At 31.9% G+C, this 21,979-nt stretch overlaps 1 protein-coding gene across 14 annotated transcripts in view; it reads left to right on the forward strand.

The window, feature by feature from the left end:
* LOC148617719 (uncharacterized) overlaps positions 1-21,979 on the forward strand; it is a 79,371-nt gene that overhangs the window by 1,577 nt on the left and 55,815 nt on the right. For 8 of the 14 annotated variants that reach the window (XR_015922520.1, XM_088585219.1, XM_088585226.1 and 5 more), the window contains exons 2-13: positions 4,050-4,083; positions 5,697-5,778; positions 7,511-7,602; positions 7,968-8,186; positions 9,387-9,485; positions 9,838-9,867; positions 12,392-12,525; positions 12,958-12,975; positions 13,605-13,628; positions 18,797-19,007; positions 20,583-20,852; positions 21,803-21,954. Coding sequence is in view for 13 of the 14 variants with exons in the window: in XM_088585219.1 (XP_088441345.1) it covers positions 4,050-4,083; positions 5,697-5,778; positions 7,511-7,602; positions 7,968-8,186; positions 9,387-9,485; positions 9,838-9,867; positions 12,392-12,525; positions 12,958-12,975; positions 13,605-13,628; positions 18,797-19,007; positions 20,583-20,852; positions 21,803-21,954 (1,365 nt within the window). In the remaining variant the exon portion in view is untranslated. The remainder of the gene's footprint in view (positions 1-4,049; positions 4,084-5,696; positions 5,779-7,510; positions 7,603-7,967; positions 8,187-9,386; positions 9,486-9,837; positions 9,868-12,391; positions 12,526-12,957; positions 12,976-13,604; positions 13,629-18,796; positions 19,008-20,582; positions 20,853-21,802; positions 21,955-21,979) is intronic. The other 6 variants (XM_088585221.1, XM_088585232.1, XM_088585231.1 and 3 more) reach the window with 4 other exon arrangements.

Here is a 21,979-nt window from a genome sequence, read left to right on the forward strand (position 1 = left end):
CTTCATTTTAACTTTGAAACTTAACTTAAAGTGCAGCGAAATAAAAGTACATATAATCCAGAAATGAATTTGCAAGCAATTCGATAGGTTTAAATGAACCCGTTTTTTTTCTCTTTTAGTTCGATTCTATAGATACTATTTTTAATATGTACAACAATCAATTCTGCCACAAAATTACCAACGGAACTTCGATGTAGTTAAAGATCGCTGTAATGAAGACGTTATTGATAAAAGATCAACTTGACAAATAAAGGAACAAAATTAACTTCCGTTCTCCAGAGTAATGAGAAACAGTGTAAGCTTATAGCAGGTTGTGTTCAGACTGATCGATTGATTATGGTTTAACGTCTTGTATTAGATATTTCATGCATTTCAGAACGAGAAATAATTGCAAACCCAACAAGCTGTGTTTAGAGGGGGATCCAGAAATGCATAAAATGCAGGATCGATCCAGAAACTTATAAAGGGGGTCCAGGCAATTCTTGTTTATTGCACAAAAATGACATTGTTTTGCAACGTCTTGTGCTTAATACAAATGTAGCTGAGTCGAAAACACAAGTATGAAATTATGAGCACGTATAATGCAGCAAAAGAGTTAAGCTAGATATGATCTCCCAGCAAGGGGATTTTAGGGTGTTGAGTACATCTTTGTTTATAGTCTACTTGTTTTAAGTCAAATTAAAATCGCGCATATATATATTGGACCAAAAATGTTACATAGTTAAAATTAAATCATTTCTTTGGTAGTGTATTGTTTATAGCAAAACATTTATCTGTTTCACGGTTATTTTGCACCATTTCTATGTAATATTCAACCCTTATGACTTGTTTCGCGGTTAAGTCATTAGTTTGTTTGTTATGTTAACACTCTGTGTCAATGTATATAATGTTAAACAGCCCAATGACATATTATTTTCATAAAAGAAAAAAAGAACATTTAAAACTCTCTAATAAGTAGTAATTTGTCCTTCAAACACAGCAAGATCATATTGTTATTCAGGGGTTTAATGCAACACTTTGAAACACCTCACAACACAGAGAAACAATAACGGGAAATTATGTGTTGTTATTTATTTTATTACAAATGTACATTGTATACTTTGGAATGTGGAGTCAACAGTGTATAAAGGGCCCATTGTTTGTTTAAAAGATCAAATTAGGACCCATAACGTTATGCCATGGAAGGATTAGTCTAGTATTGGTTCCGATCACAGTTTTGAACTCTTAAAAGGTTATTTAAACGTTATTGTTGGGTATAAAGAATAAACATGGAAGCTAAACTAACAACATTGAATAGATTTTATATTGGTTCTATACAGATTATCCCGCTCTTGTTGGTATTCCCCTGTTCAGTTTCTGAATTTTTTACAAAAAAGGTTATTTAACATGTACACGTACATGTAACTGATTAATTCTAGGTTACGGTGCTACTGCCGACACGGGTAATCAAAGATAATGAATACTATATATTTTTTAACATTCTGGTCCTTGCCACGGTATTTATATGACATTGAAAATAGGTATATAGTTTCGACATTTTTCGTTTATGGAACGCAATTTTTACCTCAAAATGTATAAGGAGGAGATTTTTGTCTAATAATCTTTGTGTATATTAAAATCATAAAAATAATGAATAGCACCAGGAATTGCTGTAAGAATTTGTTAGCCACAGGCCCATACACTTTTCGCCCGATGCAATACGTTGCAAGTAACAAAATAACATTCCAAAGTCATGATAAGTTATATGGACATTTACAGTAAGAACAGTGGCCTCTTCAACTTTTACGCATGATACATTCTACTTTATCCATGTATTCAAGATTATTTGTTTAAGATGATTTTTTTATCTCCCCCCCCCTCCCCCCCCACACAGAAATGGTTCATCAATTAAAATTTACCAGGAAATCCCGTCGGATTTGATTTTGGATAGGATTCATCTGTATACAGTTTAGCAAATATAATACAGACGGAAGACAGAGTAATACTAACCATTAAATGGTTGGGGCTAAAATTGGGACTCACACCTGTCAGTCAACGGTGGTTTCTTGTTCTAAACATTCATGCCTTAACAAGTGTACCTTGAAAAAGACATCTTACTTGTCAATACCGAAATAGGAAAATGTTTTATTTACCAGGGATATGGTTCGTTTGACACATCACTTTCATCTCTTTAATCGTGCAATTTAGAAATTTTAACGAATGTGTCAATTTGGGTATTGAATCCACAAAACTCGTTTAAGTGGTTAAACATGAATAGAGAAACGTGTTAATTTATTCACTTTCATGTTTAATTTTGTATTTACAACATAACTATTATCGAATTTTGAGAAAATATAAACACTAGATTATTTGTAAACGAAATGTTTGCTTTAATGTCCATTACATATTAGAAACACCATGGACGTTACCATGTTAAACAATGACCGTTCTGTATTGATACTTGCTTCTGTCTTATGGTCGAAATTAAATGAAATACATGTTAGCACAATGTCGGATCCAGGAGAGGGTCTACCTAAAACCCCCTTTGGTCAGTAAATTTCATGCAAAATTTTGGCAAAAAAACACGAGCAAATAATGGTCTGGAAACCCCTTTATCTAGACCACCCCCTCCATAATGTCTGCGTGCATTCCTGTTACCATACGAATTTCGAAATAGCTATTTACAGATGAACTCAATCTACTCTATACATCATATTATTTCATTTAACGACGTTTCGTGTTTCTAGGATTCCTCTTTTACAGAAAATGAGTCTTCATAGTGTAAACATAGCAGGGGTCCTACATTGCAATTTCATCACTGTTGTTAATTCATCCATGTGAAAATAGATTAAAAATTAATTCACCTCGTTATATAAAATCAATGGATAAATGTTACATTTTCTCTATCATTGATATCGTAGCATGCTTTTGCTGAGTTAAATGTTTCAAGCTATTATTTATACCAAACAGGCGCTTTCATTTTAACGTGCTTATTTAATTCTCGCATGTGGACAGAACTCAAACTCTCTGGATTAGCATGTTCAGTTCAGTACAAGTCAAAGTGTTCTGCTGAAAGGAGCACGACAGGAACGATCAAAGAACTGTATTTACAAAAACCATCTCGGCTTGAAATTTTAAACGGGTGACATATATTGCACGATGTTTAATATTTCTTTATTGCATGTTTTCGGTCTCAAACTCGAATAGATTAAAAAAGATAGGACGGAAATCAAATAAATAAAGCATAGAGTTCAAGATAGAACTCTTCTGGCAAACATTCGATCATCGTCTATCATAAAATCATGGGGCACACGGAAGGTTTTGATCCTTTAAACAATGGTTTCTATGCGTATCAAAACTTACTCAGCCTATGCAAAGAATTGTAATCGATTGTAATTTGATTTTCTATAGAACCAGACTCAATGTAACCACTAATATATTCCGGAGTTTAAATCATACGTGAATCCGTTAAGACAATGTAGCATTAAAAGTGGTAGATGGGAAGGGATGGGAGTCCATAGCTAGGGGTGACGACCAATCACAAAACAATGCACCACATGAGTAAGCCAATGAACCGCTTTGACGTAGTTTTCTGATAGTGCGTGTACCGGTGAACAGTCACAATATCGCTTGCAGGGTCTTGGTAACACTGCATGTAGTACAAATTTTCATAAATGTATGAATAAAACATTATTAGAATAAAAGCTCTATGGCTGTTGCCACATTAGCAGTATGATTCCGCCTAGAAAAGTGTTGGACGCCTCCTGTAGTGGCCATTCTATAACTGTTTGTCCGTCTGTGCGACCGTAACAAATCGTGTAACATTCTTGATCATTTTTAAAATGAAATTGGGAATTTCTAATTCCTTGCAGGTTTATTTTACCATGCTGTCTAAGTTATTTATGCAACGGAACCCAAAATGGCGTATTCCGTCGTCTTTTGTTTGTATAACAAGACGTTTGATAATTCTTACTACTGTGGCTGAACGGGACTCTCGTTCGTTACCATTAGAACTTCAGTTTGTTCTTTCTTAATCTGCTGTCTGTCATGATTCTTTGTTTTACTTTCAGACTGCCGCAGATTTTAATCTAGTGTGTCCAACAGGTAAGTACATAGTTCGAAACATTTTATTTTACCAATCATGGGCCCACAGGGCAATGGCAAAAAGATTTTGTGATTACTAAATGCACAGATACATGTATATAGACAAAGGCACACGATTAGAGTTTTCTTTGTACAATCATGTACAATTTTATCATCATCATTATTATTATTATTAAGACAATTGATCATTCGCATGATGGTGTCAAACATTGAGACCAGGGAAGCAGAGTAACTACACTTTACTTTCCAGCATAGTAGGAGTTTATAAAATGATCGATATTAAAATTTATTTTTGTATTTTGTGTGATGACAAAACAGAAAATGAGTACGTGATGTGTTATCGAGTCACACAAACCTTCGGGTTGATTACGGAAAATTCCCAAACCGTTTCCGTCATTTGCTCCGGCATTTCTAAAAGAGACTTCCGGTCTGTATGAGAGCACCAAAAAAACTTCTTTTAATTTGTTTTTGCACATTCTGCAGGGTCTTGGAAGTGCATTTGCCTAGACATACCACAAAATAGCATCTAGCAATATTTAGCATCATTAGTTTATTGGATAAACACCTGAATTTTCAGACTTAACACACCTTTCTTAAAGTGACGAAATGGTAGTATCCCCCATCAGCCACAATACTAACCTTTTAAAGTTTTTCAGTAAATTCTAAATAAAACTATGACTCAGTTAACGTTTTTTGCTGAAGTGCTTTCATTCAGAAATCGAAAAAATCACCTTGGCATTAGGAGTTGACATCTATTTTCAACCACTATGAAAAGTCTGAAGGTACAAAATGTACTTGATAATTTGATTTAGTTCTGCTCTCAAGTGTAATAAACAGTATTTTTAAAACTTCACAAAAGAAGCAATTCCAAGGATGCATGGAAAAAACTTTTTTTTCAAACTTGAATACTTTTATACATTATGCCAGAGCTTGCCGAAACTACGCAGACTTTTTGTATCATGCTAGAACTCTAACAGATAGGCTTCTGGAACAAGGTTATGTTGCTACAAGATTGAAGTCATCACTACAGAAGTTTTATGGTTGTCATCATGAACTCTTGGATCGTTATGGTGTATCCATCAGCACCATGAAAACTGATTTATTCAACGGGTCATAGTTTTCCTTTCCTCGTTTGTCTACCCTGGACTTGACTTTTTATGAGCAACTTGGCAGGTGTTTCTAGAAAAGCAGAGGACGCTTACCCTACCGGTGCACCTGGTCCATGCTCCCAGTTTTTAGTGGAGTCCGAGTTGCTCATCTGCTTTTGTTACTTTGTATGTATGATTTTAGTTACTTTATGTTCTTTGTTGTGTATGTCTGTTTTCCATGTCTGGTCTTTGTCCCTGGATTACATTTTTTTTATTACCGTTATAACCTTGGTTCCTTTGATTACTCTTTCAAAGTCTTAGAGGAAAAAAAATCGATCATTACCAATTTTGTTCACAATCAGTCCTTTCAAAGCTTTACTTCCTTCTTTCTACAAGTAACTAAAGTACATGATGGTCAACCTAATGCAGGGAAACAAATACTACAACTTTTCCCACATACTAGCCAGATTAGTATTTTGTGTAATGAGTATTACTTTATAAGTTTAAATTTTGAATTATTTTCAGGATGGACAAAAATTTATGAAAAGTGCTATATTGCTGTGCCCACTTTACATAGCTGGCTGGAAGCTGATAATTATTGCCAAAAGTAAGTTGTGAAGATGAATAGAGCAAAATTTGTTTTGTATGTTCTGAAAACATAATTTTGTGGTTTCATGTTCACACTACTAAATTCTCTCAAGTAAACATATTTGCATGTATAATTTTGGTTGTTAAAAAAATGATTATCATTTTATAGTTTTAAAAAGGCAATTCCATAAATACTAGTATTTTCCACATTTTTCTGTTCACTACCAAAATAGCAAAAATTGATAGGTCTTACAATACAATGTAAGGAGGCCATTGCCTCATAATGTAACTTTTGGTATAAGTTACTGGTAAATTGTGTTTAAGTTCAGAGGTTATTCATGCTTTGAGACCAGAAGTTTTTGGATATTTTATATGGAGTATGAATTTCATTTTTTTTCTCACATTTTTGACTTGAAACAACAGCTAAAGATGATACAGCTTCAGTAAAACCGTAAGATGCTAAAAAAAAATTGTTGCTATTTTTATGAGTAAATACATTGAAACCAAACCTCCATATGATTGGAGGGTGTATTCAATTTAGCCATGTGTTCAGTTAGAAAAAAAAGGTATTACAAGACTTCAGAAGATGTCTGGTTTACTGGTACATAACTTCTGGTTGATTCAGACCAACTATATAGTATAATGATTGTGATTGCCCTAAGTAAAGGTATTCTTTATCAACGAAATTTAAAGATTTTGTTTTGGTATTGATGTATTTTATCATACATAAGCTTATGTAGATGGCCTATATAATTGATGTGAAGTGATGACTTTAAATGTCCACCCCTGATCTAAATGTGTGCATTCTTCTTTGATGTGCTTGGCAGTGTTACAAATACACATGTACAATTTAAATCAAAGCCATTATTTTCCTATTAGAATGGGTCTTTTAGGTTTGAATTACATATCTGCATATAATTCAGCACTATAGGGCATTGTTGTGTCAATGCTTTTATAGGTTTCATATTTGCATGTGGCAGAAAAGAAATATCTTTGGAATAACATGTATGACCAATCTCCTTATATAATACTTTTAATTGAAAACTATTCACAGAATTAAATATTTAACTTAACCCTGTGGTTAAATATGAATATCGTAAGCAGTTTAATTGGCATTTTGCTGTATTGACATTAAATCTAAACTGGTTTTTAAGTTTTAATCCATATTTCACATTGAAAAGCGAAAAACTCAGTTGACATTGACGTCTTACTATCGGAATGAAATCAAGGAAATAATACTGGTAAAATAAAACACCTCCTTACTTTGACGTGTGATACTAAAAAATTCCTTTTCTAACTGCAAGAATAATAAATACAGTGGCATATCTAGACAAAATATAGTGAAAGAAAATTCTTTGGGGCAGCATTAGACATTAAACAATACATTTCTTAATTTTGCAAGTTCTGAAGTTGGAAGAAATAAAAAATACATGTAGGTGACTGGAAATTCCAGACTTTTAGAATGTTTGGTCTTCGTCATGATACAAGAATACATATGTCAGACACATGTACAGTTAGGACACGATGTGCAAACAAGGGAATTTGTTTACATGTACAGTGGTTTATACATAAAAAAAACAAAACAAAGCTGGCCAGTGGTCCCTGTGTGTGCAACATATTCATTTTAAACACCTCTTGTATTACCATGATTGATCATGAGAGTTTTTCTTTAATTTTTTTTTATCCTTAATTTGTTAAAATGTCTTCCTTGGAAAAAATTGCAATACATTTAATTCCTATTTGTATTTTAGATATGGTGGTAGACTATCAAAGTCAGCTGGATATTTAATCAACGATCTTGTTTCCGATTTATTTACAAGTTCATCAACAGATTATTGGATAGGTAAGTGTAGAAGTAAACACTATCTTAGATTGAATTTTGATCAATTTTTAGATCCGATATATTGTTTGTAGTGTCATTGGTAATGAGAATTTCAAACAGATGAAGAAAAAAGATTCTTATTTGATTCTTACCCTGCTAGTTCTTTTTATCATTTCATTGTAGAAATATAGATTTTTCTTCATCAGTGTAGGCTTTAAATTATTTCTCCTCTCAAGGTAAAATTAAGATTTTCAACATGTGAGCTTTAGCAAGTATATTAAAACAATAATTTTACCATAGAGAGTGAAACATCATGTTTTTTTTTTACTTAAGCTGATTAAAGACACAGCCTTAACACATATTTTACCATTGCCTTTTTTTTTTAGGTTATAATGTTCGAGGTTTATCAACATCAGATCGAGGTCAGGGTTTATGGAGTGATGGGACCAGTACAACTGTTGAAGTTGGTGTTTGGGGAGACTTTGAACCAAATACTCCAATGGGACCCTGTACCAAAGTATCCAAGTCAAACAATAATAAGTGGTATATGGAGTCATGTGACCGACTCTTGCCTTCAGTTTGTGAATTACTTCCTTGTCCTGATGGTAAGTTAAAAAACTATGAATTGGGAAGTTTGTCTGCATGGGGTTCTCTTATTTGATAATAACACGGCTGAAACAAAAAGTTAGCTTTGCTAATAAATGAGCATCCTCCCAAGTCAGGGTTTTGAGTCCACCCTCGCTCCCTCAAACCCCTGACATCACTCGTTCATATTTAACGGGTATCGTCCAGCCAATTCTGATTGGTTGCTTTCCCGGGTGCGAACCACCAATGAAAATTGATTTGACATAAAATGTCTGTGGAAAGGTAAACAATGATACTAGTAACTGATAGTTGTAAGATGTCACAAATGATTCAGTATGACCAAAAAATGATAACTGTAGATTCTGTTTAGATTCTTAAGCGAAAAAAAATGACGTTATGTGTATGTAGCCATTTTGTAAGTTATATTGAAGAGTTTCTATTAGGAGTGATTTGATTGGATTTTGGATCCGGGTTAAATTTAGGTAACTCACTAGATGGCGCTGGAAGATAACCGCTAAATATGAATGAGTGATGTCAGGGGTTTGAGAGATCGAGGATGGACTCAAAACCCTGACTTGGGAGGATGATAAATCAGCGGTTATCCTACTGATTTCCTGCTAAAAGTTCTCTACAATTTCACCATTAAATATTGGCAACTTTTATCAGAAAGTGAATGTTCAATACAGTTAATTAGATTAATTATATTATTGATTTTTTTAAAGATATTTTCATAAGTTGACTAATATGTATTAAAAAAGGCTTGTCAGATTTTAGTTAAAACACATCTTTGTTCATCTTCATCTCCAATCTCAGCAATTAAAATCTGAAATACTGAAAAGAATTTTTTTTAGGCCATGCGTCATTTGAACATGTTAGTTTTATACAACTCAGACCTTTTTATTATTCTGAGAATGCATTACATGCATGTAGATTTTCAACAAAGAGTAAATTGAATTCATTTGTATTGCACGTCCATAATGTGACCATCCTTTGTTATATTATCCCTGTGCTAGCAAATTTATAGGATTTTGATTGACTATGAACAGGTCTTTACAAATTCCATATTCTTGGGTATTGCTAGACCATATACATGTACATGTGTGTAACTAAACATTTTTCCATGGAACATCACATTATTATCACTAAACATGTATAAAATAACATTAAGTCTAAAATGTAATGAAATAAGACGGCAAAATGCTATATACTTCAATTTTTAGACACATTTCGGTGCACGATGACAGGGCGTTGCGTAGGTTCAACCAACATTTGTAACGGACACGATGACTGTGGAGATAACTCAGATGAAAGGAATTGTTGTAAGTACCACTATACTTGTATTATTGATTATGTTATATTATTTTGTGTCAAAATGTTGAATGCTTTTGATTCACTGTTTTTGTTGACAATTATTTCTATTAGCTGAAGCTGTATGAATGCTTTTAAGTATTTTGTGCTTTGATAGCACATATAGAAAGTTATCCTAAATCTTTGGCCTCATTAGATCATTTCCAAAAAAAAATTTTTTTTTAATTTAGCTGTATTTTTCATGCTCTAATTAGGGTGGCTTTATAGAAAGTTGCAATTTAGTTTATTTACTTGTACTACTTGATCAGAAGAATTTATTTATTCACACTTAATTTGATTTCTGATGATGAATTATGTTTTTAGTGAAGCTTCCATGGACTACTGTCAATAATGGTAAAATTTGCATTGTATATATCGTGGAGTTGGTTCATAGTATTGTGTGCATTATAATTCATTTTCGTAACATTTTTTTTCCCTGATGGCTGGTTTTGCTTGTCTGAAATTGGATGAACAAGAAACAATGAATATGTTAGCCTTTTACTTAGTTATCAAGATACAATTGAGATTTTTTTATGTCATGATTAACAATAACCGTAACTGCTATTAATCAAAAGAATTGCAAACAAAATTTTGTACCATATGGACATAATGGACTAAAACTGCTGGGCCTTAAGATTTCAAAGGGGGGTGGTATTAAACACAAGTAAGTGCATTTTTTCAAATAACTGGATTTTTGGGGGTCAAATTTGTGTTAAATCAGAATGTCATGCTATAAAGATTTTAGGGATTGACTTTAATGCTCTCTAAGTTCATCACTGAATTATCATTATTATGTATGACAAACATTGTAGTCATCACAAATCATACTGTATGTACCTGCTTGTCTTCAAATCGGTCAAATTTACTTTGACAAATATCATATGTACCAGGCTTCAGTTCAATGACCTTGCAAAAATTTTAATCTGCATGTGTGAACACATGTACTAGAGCAAAATGTAACTTTTAATTTCATTGGAAATCTGATTTTTACTGCTTGTAAAGTATGGCCTTACTGAGAATATTTTAGGTTTGTTTTATGGCTAAATTATACAACTCTGCATGAAACCTTTTACTTAACTTCCATTTTACAATGTAAGATGTTGAGTTGAAAGTTTAACATTCTTTTTATGATAATCTGGTGTATAATTTTGTTATTGAATATAATGCATATAATAAAGCATGATTGTTTTCGTAGTATGGTGAAAATATTAATTTAATTAACAAATTAGGTAAAGTTTTAATGTATCATTTAATGATCGTGTTGATTTCAGAGTCAGAATGATGGATAAAGTAAATAAATCTACACATCCAGGGTTAAAATGTAGTAAACATTTTCTCACTCTTTTGACATTTTAGAAGCTTGGTTTTATTTAATATGAATATTTTCAGTAACTCTCTCTTAGTTGTTAAATGAAAAGCAAAGTTTGTAACTTTTGTACCCATGCATTACTGTATAAGGGAATAAGAATGTGTAACAACACTTGCAATGCTTCTCTTTTACCATAGAGTGTCATTGACAATATCATCTCATGCTATGATGTGGTGGTTTAACAGATGTCTTTTGTTATGTAATTTGTTATTCTTTCATCTCTGATTTCTTTACATTTTATTTGTGTATTTAGTGTTTGCTATTTGTGTTGGTGTATTCAAAACCAGGAGAAGTTAGTATCTACTGTCTACATGTATAACCACTCTCCACCATAACGACAGTTTATACTTGTTAAAAGAAAACAACAAAAACTATATGTGTACTTAGTACATAAGTAACATACTATGACATAAATGAACTTTGTGGGTATGATTGTTATCAATTTTTGTTGTCTGTCAGAATTTGAATTCTTGATTTGTTAAGACCCATTTTGTTTAAGTTTTCAATAGAAATTTTACTTTTCATTTGGTATTTCATTTTGTGGTTAAATTGACCTCACCATAAAAATCTGTGAAAAATTGGTAGCCCACCAATTATTGTTCTTCCATGTAAAAGCCTTATAAAACTATTTTAAATCCACTGCAGACTTCATACGCCTGTCAACTATTTTGAATCCACTGCAGACTTCATGCGCCTGTCAACTATTTTAAATCCACTGCAGACTTCATGCGCCTGTCAACTATTTTAAATCCACTGCAGACTTCATGCGTCTGTCAACTATTTTAAATCCACTGCAGACTTCATGCGCCTGTCAACTATTTTAAATCCACTGCATACTTCATGCCCCTGTAAACTATTTTAAATCCACTGCAGACTTCATGCGTCTGTCCACTATTTTAAATCCACTGCAGACTTCATGCGCCTGTAAACTATTTTAAATCCACTGCAGACTTCATGCGCCTGTCAACTATTTTAAATCCACTGCAGACTTCATGCGCCAGTCCAGGAGATGTTGGTCATTTATGTGTCCTTGTATTACTTTATTTTAGTGTGATTTTGAAGATTGTCATATTGCTGTTACCGTGGATTTTATTGTTCTTGTTGTTAGGGCCTCCAGATCTTATTTAAAGGTGTGTTTACACTTATTGAAGCCCTTTTGGTGGTCTCTGAAAGAATTTTTATTTTGTATTTAGGTCATATGCTGGTGTATGTGTACTCTTCACCATATCCATTCTTTTTTCAGTGTTATATTATCTGCTGAAATAGTACTCAGGATCTAATTATAATTAGTTATTTTATTGAATATTGAAGTTTTGATAACTCAATTTCAGGTAATTAAATGATGGAGTAAAAAGATCATGAAATCTTAAAAGAAATTGTCTTTTGGATTTTTTAAGTCTGTATTTTGGTTCACAGGTATTTTCTCCAAATCTCTCTTTTACTACCATGATAATTCATAAAACTTGGAATTAAAGCGCAAATAAAATACATACACTTGTTTTATTTCAGTAACTGATTGTAAATTTTACCTCTATGGAACAGAAGGAGAGGTTACCATGCCAACAACTGGTTCCCAATACTCAGCTTCCTCTACCTGTTTATGGACCATTGAGGCACCAGTTGGGAAAAGAATCCAAATTCAGGTAGGCTTAAGATTTGTTGAGAATGTCTTGTTTTCATAGTTTGTTACTTCTGTTGATGGAAAATAGATTAGTAATAGGTCACAAAAGGTGCTAGATACGTTTGAAGTTTCATGAATATTAGTCAAGTACTTGTATTTTATACCCATATTCATACTTCATACTTGTTAGTGTTAGCTTTTTTGTAGTAAGTTATTCTGGATATCATTAAGACCAATTTATGATTATGAATTTCTTTGACTGTTTAAAAATTTTGATAAGATTAAATTTCAAGATTGTATATATGTAATCTTTAATTTGAGTGAAAATCTATTATTCTTATTGTATACCAAACTATTGCACAAGTTTATGAGTTATTAACATTTCATTATGGCACCAGTGTTAGGGGTCATGTCACAATTTATCCAGTTTGACCATGTTCTTCATAAATTTCAGAAAACAGAAAATATACAAGTAAAAATCTTCCTCATATTTGGTTAAATGAGTGTATAATTTGTGTTCACATAGTTGTATAAATCAAAGCTTGAAGTAAACCTAGGCTAATTGATGTACTGTGTTGCAGTTTGATGTGAAAATCACTTATTCTACTCATTTCAGTATTTATAAAGACTGGGAAAATTGCTTTTCATCTTTGCCTAGCTATTTAGGCTTTCTTTTGATGCTCTTAAGCTTACAGCTCTTGCAATGATAAAATTCAGGGCATAGAGTTGGTCTTCCCTTGATTAAATGGCAATCACACGATTAAATAGGTATTTCAATCCTAGTCTTATAGAAACCTCCTTCTCAAGTTTATTGGGTGAATGTCGTATAACAATAATCCAGGGAAAACCAACTCAGTCTCATGTACATCATCATTGCATGTGCTGTAATTCATGATTTTAAGTCATTAACTAAACATTTGCTTTTTGTATAATGTAAAATAAAATATTTTGTAATTTTTTTGACAGTTTCATCTCTTAACTCCTTCATTGAAAATGACGAGTTTAGTTTTAATGTCAGGGAAATTGTGCATAGATATTATACCTTCACATGTTATTATGTTTGTTATGGGTTAACTGATTTTTGTTTTTGTTTTGTATTAGCTTACTGCTCCTTCCCAATCCCAGGTAAACAAAGAGTCAAACATACCCTTTAGAGTAGATTATACTGAAATATCTTCTGATTTGGGTTTTAAAAAGAAAGTATATTTTTGAGCTATTAATATCAATCTCATTAAAATTAGACCGACATATTGTTTCATCCAATCACTGCATGTAGGATTTTACTACTGTGTTCTACAAATGTACTTTCTGTTCAGAATCCTCCGGTTTTTACTTTTAAATAATGCTTGTATCTAGGTGTACCGTCTAGATACATGAAAGCTGGAATCTGATTGGCAGATCAGAAAAGTTGCCGGAACCATAGAATGGAGACGGTGAAATAATTTGTACGTCTAATTTTAGAGGTAGAGATTGTATGTGTTATTAATGAAATTACTCGACAATATAATTGAAATTTTTGTTCTCAGGATTTCGTGAGTTATTCTTGACTCCTTTTAAGAACTTGCCGTAGAAGACAAACATGTAACAGATACATTAAAATAAATACATGTACAAGTACACATAAATAATAACAAACAAAAATTTTGTTCATACAGTGTCAATGCACTTCTCTGTAATAGTTTGTTTAAATTGATTTGAATTAATTTTTTAAAACAAAATGGTACTAAAATTTATTCAGAAGATAATTCAGTAGGCGTCACATCTGTTATAACATTAACTTTCTCCAAGATAACATGCTATATTATAATAATTATTACTGCTTCTTATTAAGAAATCATGCAGTTTTTAACCTCAGTGTAAAACATCCAATAGTTTGTGCTCCAGTACAAAGCATGCAATAATATTATGCTTCTGTGCAAAGCATACAATAACTTCGTGCTTCAGTGTAAAGTATGGAATGATTTTTTGCTCCTTATAAAATATATAATTATGTGCTCCCAATTATAAAGCATGCAATAATTTTTAGCTTCCATGTAAAGCATCCAATAATTTTGTTTTCCAATGTAAAAAGCATGCAAATATTTTGTACTCCCATGTATTTTATGCTTCATTAATCAGCATGCATTAAATGTACTAGTAAAAAAAATATGCTTTTGTGTATACAATTTAACAAATATAATAATATATAAAAATATATTAATTAAATATAAATTAAAAGCATCATGACATGGTTCATCGAGTTCATTATTTAAAATGTACATCTATAAAAAATTAAGTTTGCTTAGCCAGTAATGTGTTCACTTTAGCACTTGAGCTATTGAGCTGAGTTTATGGATTAGTCATGTCTATAATGGAGTTTGACTTACAAAATTTACTAATCAGTATTTTATTTACAAAAAACTTTGCTAACATTTACCGATCTTTATTTTATTCTGATTGATATTATTAGTATGAGTTATTTCTGTCTGATTAACAATTAAATTTTACTGATATGTTTATGCTCCTGCACAGTGAATTGGGTCTATAGTAATCTTTATGCCTTTTGGTCCAATACCACACTTTTAGTTTCTATTAATTATTGAGTTTTAGAAAGAATTTAATTTAAGAAGTACATATCCAAGCTTATGCAAACTTTAATACAATACTTTGAATATTAAGAAAAGTTGAAGTTCGATGATGGGGTGTGATGCATTTATTGTTTCAGAGTTTTGGCCCTTTTCCACACTTTTTAATTTTGAAAGGGGGTATTTTTTATCTCCAGATTAACTTTCTCCATTTTTATTTCAGATATATTATAAACAAACTTAATTTTATTTACATATTTCTTGTGTTGATTTATTACATAATCAATGATTAACAATTTTAAAGACTGCAATATTTACTGCAGTTTATTTTGAATGTATACATGTAAATACAACAATGTACTAAAATACTTGTATAGATCTTCAAAGCTATTTATACATGAATGGAGAACAAAGAAATTCTGGTTCAGTATTACATAAAATATTGTATAGATTCAATAGAAACCACTAGTTGCCTTTTCATAAACACTTCAGCATTGTTAATCATTTGGTAAATGTACATTGTTGTGTAGAATGAGAACTTATTATGGCCTCTGTTTAATGATTTAAACCTTGCACATTAGTGTGACTTTCGTACATGGACAATAAACCATATTTGAAACTAAAAGTGCTTCAATACATTGAAGTTCCTCATGACAAATTATGCAATAAAAAGAAATATATTTGCATAATTTTACTGGTCAGAATAGATTTTCACTGGTCTTGGGCCGTCAATCTAGTGTTTATTTTGTGGCCTGTTTATGATGTGTGTATCAGTATGCAGGAGAATGTGATTTTTGCAAAATTCTTTTGAGATTAAGATCCATCTCTTGCAGTAGTATTTTTTTTTACTTGATATAAGCAGACTGACCTATATTTATTGGGCAACAGAGGCTCTGTTTTATTGATTAAATGTTCTTATTCTTAAAATGCATAATATATATTTCATCGGACATTAAACCGTAATTAATCAATCTACATACTAAACTTCTTGATATGCTTATCCCTAATAAAAAAAAAATGTAAAAAAGATGTTAAATGTTGAATATAGAAAGATTTCTTTTGTCAAGAAAAAATTCTACAAAACAGGTGTAAAAATATCTCAATGCATTCTTGAGGTATTATTTATTGTGGATAGGTGGATAAAGTCAGAACCCATAGACAGACAGACAGACAGACAGACAGACAGACAGATGATCAGTGGTATTATATACATTTATCAAAAGACTGTCTCACAAAAATGAATTATCTTGTACCCTCTTATTCAAATATTTTTGTTAAACTTCTCTTCATAATATTTAGGATTTAACATCTTCACAGGAAATGATCAATAGGTAAAATACCCTGACAAGACCTATTGGTATGAAATTTGATGATCCATTTTATCCAAGCTCTGATTTTGAATTATTAATGGGTTTCAACCGATAGGATTTGACACGATTTAAATGTTTTGCCCCTACATATGGTGTCAAATCAATTGAGCAGTGTTATGATTTATCTATCATCTCTTAGTAATTCAAATATGGTGAATTTTAATACTTATAAGGGATTTATAATTTTGCAAAGAAATGACATTTAGATACAACACAACCAAATTAACCATATACTTATCATCTTCATAATAGTTATATGATGGTGTCCAGGGGCGGATCCAGGATTTGAGCTTAGGGGGGGGCTGTAAATTGAATTAAATGCCGCGCAAAGCAAGGCAAAAAATAAAATGGGTGAAACTTGTGGTGAAAATTTTTTTTCTTACCGATTTAGGGGGGCGTACACCCGGTACGCTAGTCCTTGGATCCGTGCCTGGTGTCTTATTTAAAATATGGCTAAGTAACAGAATGCTGAGATCGTATTCTCCTGTTGTTTTATGCTCTTTGACCTCTTTCATTCTGGTAAGAACCTTATGCTGCATCAAACCTTAATCGCAAACCAAATTTAGATTTGTGCCAAGCTAGAATGTTACATCCATTTTTACCCCAAATTTTAAGGAGTAATCAAGGGAACCAAGATTTTAGCGGAAATCAAAAGAGTATAATCCAGGGACAAAGACTAGGCATGGAAATCTGTTAAGGGTATAGTATAATCTTTGTGTCTGAGGTATTTCAGTTTTGTTGAAGCCCTAGTGTAACTCTTTGGCAGGAATGATGTATTATGATGATTTCTAGATTAGTTGATTTAACAGTGAAAATCCATGGTTGACTGTGGTGTTATTATAACATTCAGTAGCTCTTACAAAATTATGTCTTGTGTACTGGATCTATTCGTCATTCCATCTACTTCCATATAAAATGTATTTGTGTTTTTTTTTCATGCTTCATTGATTAATCCCTATCAAACATTTTTAGATCTTTCTTTTGATCATTTATTGTCATTGCCTTTTGTGAAAGGAATATCAGATTGTCTGACATTTAAAACAGATCAAGCCACATATCAGATTGTCTGACATTTAAAAGAGATCAAGCCACATATTTCTGAAGTTTACTGATGTGGGAGATCCTGAAGATAACTTAATATCATTTCCAACAACTTTTGGTGAAGTTCATGGTATTATCAGCAATTAGTACTTATTGTATATATTTATTTTATATAACCTCAGCATGACCTGTGAAAATAAATTTGTTCATTTTAATATTTTGCATATGCAGGTAAATTTATCTACAGTTAAGAGTGGTTTAAAGTATTTCTCCTTCATGATGGTACAATTCAGATTTTCAACATGCAAGCTTTAGTGAACACACTTAAGTCTAAATTTTACCATAGAGAGTGGAGATGTAGTTAAAATTGGGAAAAGACGGAAGGAGAATCTGTTTCTCCCATGAAGTCCACTGGAAAAATATTGAATTGCTGGAAACCTTTTACTGAAATATAATCACCATCCAATGGATAAAGGGTCAAGGGCATTTTTAATCACTAGCTTAGAATGACAGAAAAAGAAATATTCGTGTGCATGTTGAATTTGTAGATAATTGCAGCCAATCTTCATTAGTTAGGTTTGTTGTATAGTTTTCCTCCAGTGATAGTTTCAATATTTATAACAAATTATCTTTGTTTCTAATAAATATTTCTAATTGTACTTCATTATAAGTACCATCTGGCCGTAGCCACGTCATATTGAAAGGTTTTTATGATTTTGTTGCTAATTAATGAAGGGTATTTTTGTATTGATTAATTTGGCTATATTTCAGAGAAAAGTGGTTTGAATGTTTCCATTGGTCTCAGTACTAAATGTTTTTATGTTCAATCATTTTTTTCACCATAATAATACAAATCTTTCCTTCTCATAATCATGACCATTTATAGGTATCGTGAAAATAACCATTAATTGAAGGGAATGAAATCCAGAAGTTTTGCACATATATTTGTGCCATTGATTTCTGTAGAGATCTTAATTATAACATTCTCAGCCAAAACTATGGCAGATTGTTAATGGAACATCAAGGGTTTTTTTTTTTTTTTTTTATAGAAATAACATTTTTTGATCATTTATAATTTTTAATAAGGATTTTAATGAACCAATTTTCCCAATATCACACAGTAGAAAGGTGATGTTTGACAGAAATTCTTTTAGGAATTTCACATATTTAAAAGAAAAAAAAATCTGATTTACAAATGTTTTAACTGTTTATTGTACTGAAACATAAGTTACATAACATATTATATGGCTTAAAATTGAAAAAAAGAAAGATTAATTCACTTTTGACTTTTTATCAGTGCATTGTTGATTCATTACAGTTTACCCAGTTCAATACAGAGAAAGATTTAGATGTCGTTGAGTTTTTCGATGGAAGCCCAGCTCTAAAGGATGGTCGCTGTCTTTCCAGATTATCTGGTTCCCTCCCTGAGAGTTACCAGGTTTTCCTTAGCTCTAACAACTTTATGAATGTCAGATTTACATCAGATTCCAGTAGACAACAAAGTGGTTTTAAATTTACATGGAGAACAAGTATGTTATTCAGTTATAGTCGTTATATATCTTCAACTAATGTGTTCAAGTATACTTTGTATTTAAAATGACTACAACGAAATTTGTCTGGCCCTGAGTCTGGCTATTTATCTTTTTATGACCAGTTACTTTGAACTGATCCTAAATATACATGTAGTTAATACATGTATAAATGGTGATTTTACTTTGCTACTTAAAAGAGATTAGGTTTCTATTTATTTTAAAGAAAATTATTTCTTTATTATACCCCGAAGTTGCAAAGGGTATAATGTTTTTGTCCCATCTGTCATTCTGTCCATCCATCTTCAATTTTACGGCTTTTTTTTTAAACACTTTAATTTTGACATGATTTTTGGTATATAAATTCAAGTAACAGGTGAAGTTCGACTCGTTCTGCTCCAATGATTTTTACCAAAATTACGGGCCTTGAACTTTTCAAAATTCACAGAAATATCAGTTTTCTGGATTTTCTAAACACTTGCATATATTGACCAAATTTCACCCCGATAAGTTACAGGTCAGGTTAACGTTTCATTCCGCACTGATTATTTTTACCGAAATTATGGGCCTTGAACTTAGCAAAATTCACAGAAAAAAATGTTTTCGAGACTTTTTTTCTAAACACTTGCAGATATTGACATAATGTTTGGTATATTAAGTTCACCATGATAAGTTACAGGTCAAGTATAACTTAAGCTATGCTCCGATGATTTTTACTGAAGTTGCGGGCCTTGAACTTAGCAAAATTCACAGAAATAACAGTTTTCCAGACTTTTTTTCTAAACACTTGCAGATATTGACATGATTATAAGTTAACCGTGATAAGTTACAGGTCAAGTTTAATTTTTGTTTTGCTCTGATGATCTTTACCGAAGTAACAGGCCTTGAACTTAGCAAAAATAACAGTTTTCCGGACTTCTTTTCTAAATGCGTGAAGATATTGGCCTGATTTTTTGGTATATAAGTTCACCATGATAAGTTAAAGATCAAGTATACGTTTTGTTCCACTCTGATGATCTTTACCGAAATTGCGGGCCTTGAACTTAGCTTAATTCACGAAATAACCGTTTTTCGAACTTTTTTTTTAAACTCTTGCAGATTATGACATGAGTTTTGGTATAAAAGCTTATCATAATAAGTTAAAGGTCAAGTGTACGTTTTGTTCCGCTACAATGATATTTACTTTGAATTAACTTAAACTCAAACTCATAGTTTGAAACTACCATTCTGAGTAACAGAATTTAGTTACAAGATAAAGGCCTAAAGCCTGAAAAAAACGCTCTTATACCTATTTTTATTGAGGTCCTTCTGCATATATTTCTTTTACGAACAAATTTACTTGAGTATCCAACATTGGGACGCGTGGGGTATGTGAGCACGCTCACTAATGTTCTTTTATTATTTCCTGCGTAAGATTGCTTTTAAGCATCTCTTTTTCTTTGTTTCAATTTTTTTCTGTCATTGCTTTTTATTCATGTTTGTAAAATGCTGTGACAGTACATTTTTTTGGATATTATTAAGTGATGACTAATAATCTACTACTGTATTCAAAGTCTCTTGAATTCTTCATTGTAGATTTTCAATGCCAGATCACCAAGATTGCTAACATGCGCTACAGAACAGGTCAGCTGGGTGACACCTTCACTCTTAACAGTTTGGATAGCTACACTAGATGTCAAACAGAGTGTGCCGAGGGTACCAATGCTTTAACGTGTATGGGGTTTACCTATAATAAGGTCAACCACTCCTGCTATTTACTGAAGGAGATAGCTCAGCCTGTTGAGGATAATTGTTGTGATTTGTATGTGAAGACTTGTCCTGAGTCACATCAGACTGGATATCCAGGTATTGATTTAGTAGATGTCCACCAAACAAGGAGGTTATTTATAGATTGGGAAGGTTAAAGGTTGTTTTTTAATGCAGATACCTTTGGTTTTGTAGGAGGTACTTTTCATCATTTTGTTTAATAAAACTGTATGAAATTTTAAAATTCTGGAGGTACCTTTCAGTAGACTAAAAGGGTAAAAGTACCTGGTACCACCTCTTAATGAAAGGCCTGAGGTTATATTTTTTATTTTTGGTGTGTTTTTAAAAGACAACAAAATCTTTTTACAGTCATATAATGGTATCATCCTGTCGTCATTATCGTTAGTGTTTTTTTTACTGATTTTTTTTCATGTTCTATTTCGTCATACTCAACCAAAAATAAAGTATTTACCAAATAACAACAAACACATGTTTAAAGGAACAGCTCGCTAGTGAATGCAGCAAATTTTATTACAAAATTTTATGTTGGGCTTGGTTGTTGGTACAATCTACAAGAAAAAAGGTATAGAATTAAATAAAGAAATATAATCATGAATCATTCAAATCTCATAAAATAAAGACTTACTTGATCTTTGCTGCACCGAATACAAGCGTCGAATGACAAACTATAGTTCCCAACTTAAAAACAATAATTATCCCCGCCTAAACTCTTATAAAACTGTCCGTGCTATTAGCATAGAAAGACCCATTGCGACAAGCAATGAACTACTCGTATACCTGATTCAAATACACACTAAATACCCTTATTTACTTATAACTACATCATAAATAACAATCAATCAAAACAATCACAACATAAACAAATACATGTTGAAAAATCAATAAATATATATATTAATCTAGTTTATCAAAATGATGTTACAGACCTAAAACAATCACAATTAGAGATGTCAAATGAAACTAGGTTTTGAAGTTTTACAAAAATTAGAATGTCTTTTCTTCTTATTTGACAATTCTTTTAATTCCAGTACTTGATGATATACCATCCTTAGGAGGAACAAGACAGGGGACCTCATACAACCAGTACATCTACAGCCCCCTATATCCTCTCTACTACCCCGGAGATCTAGAGACCAGCTGGATTATACAGAGCTCAGGCACCAATGTAGTGACTGTTGAGGTATGATTATATTGATGATAATTGT

Source organism: Perna viridis, chromosome 5, assembly GCF_037379345.1.
Source record: "Perna viridis isolate PV_CMFRI_1.1 ecotype Kerala chromosome 5, ASM3737934v1, whole genome shotgun sequence".
In the NCBI taxonomy this organism is placed as follows: domain Eukaryota; kingdom Metazoa; phylum Mollusca; class Bivalvia; order Mytilida; family Mytilidae; genus Perna; species Perna viridis.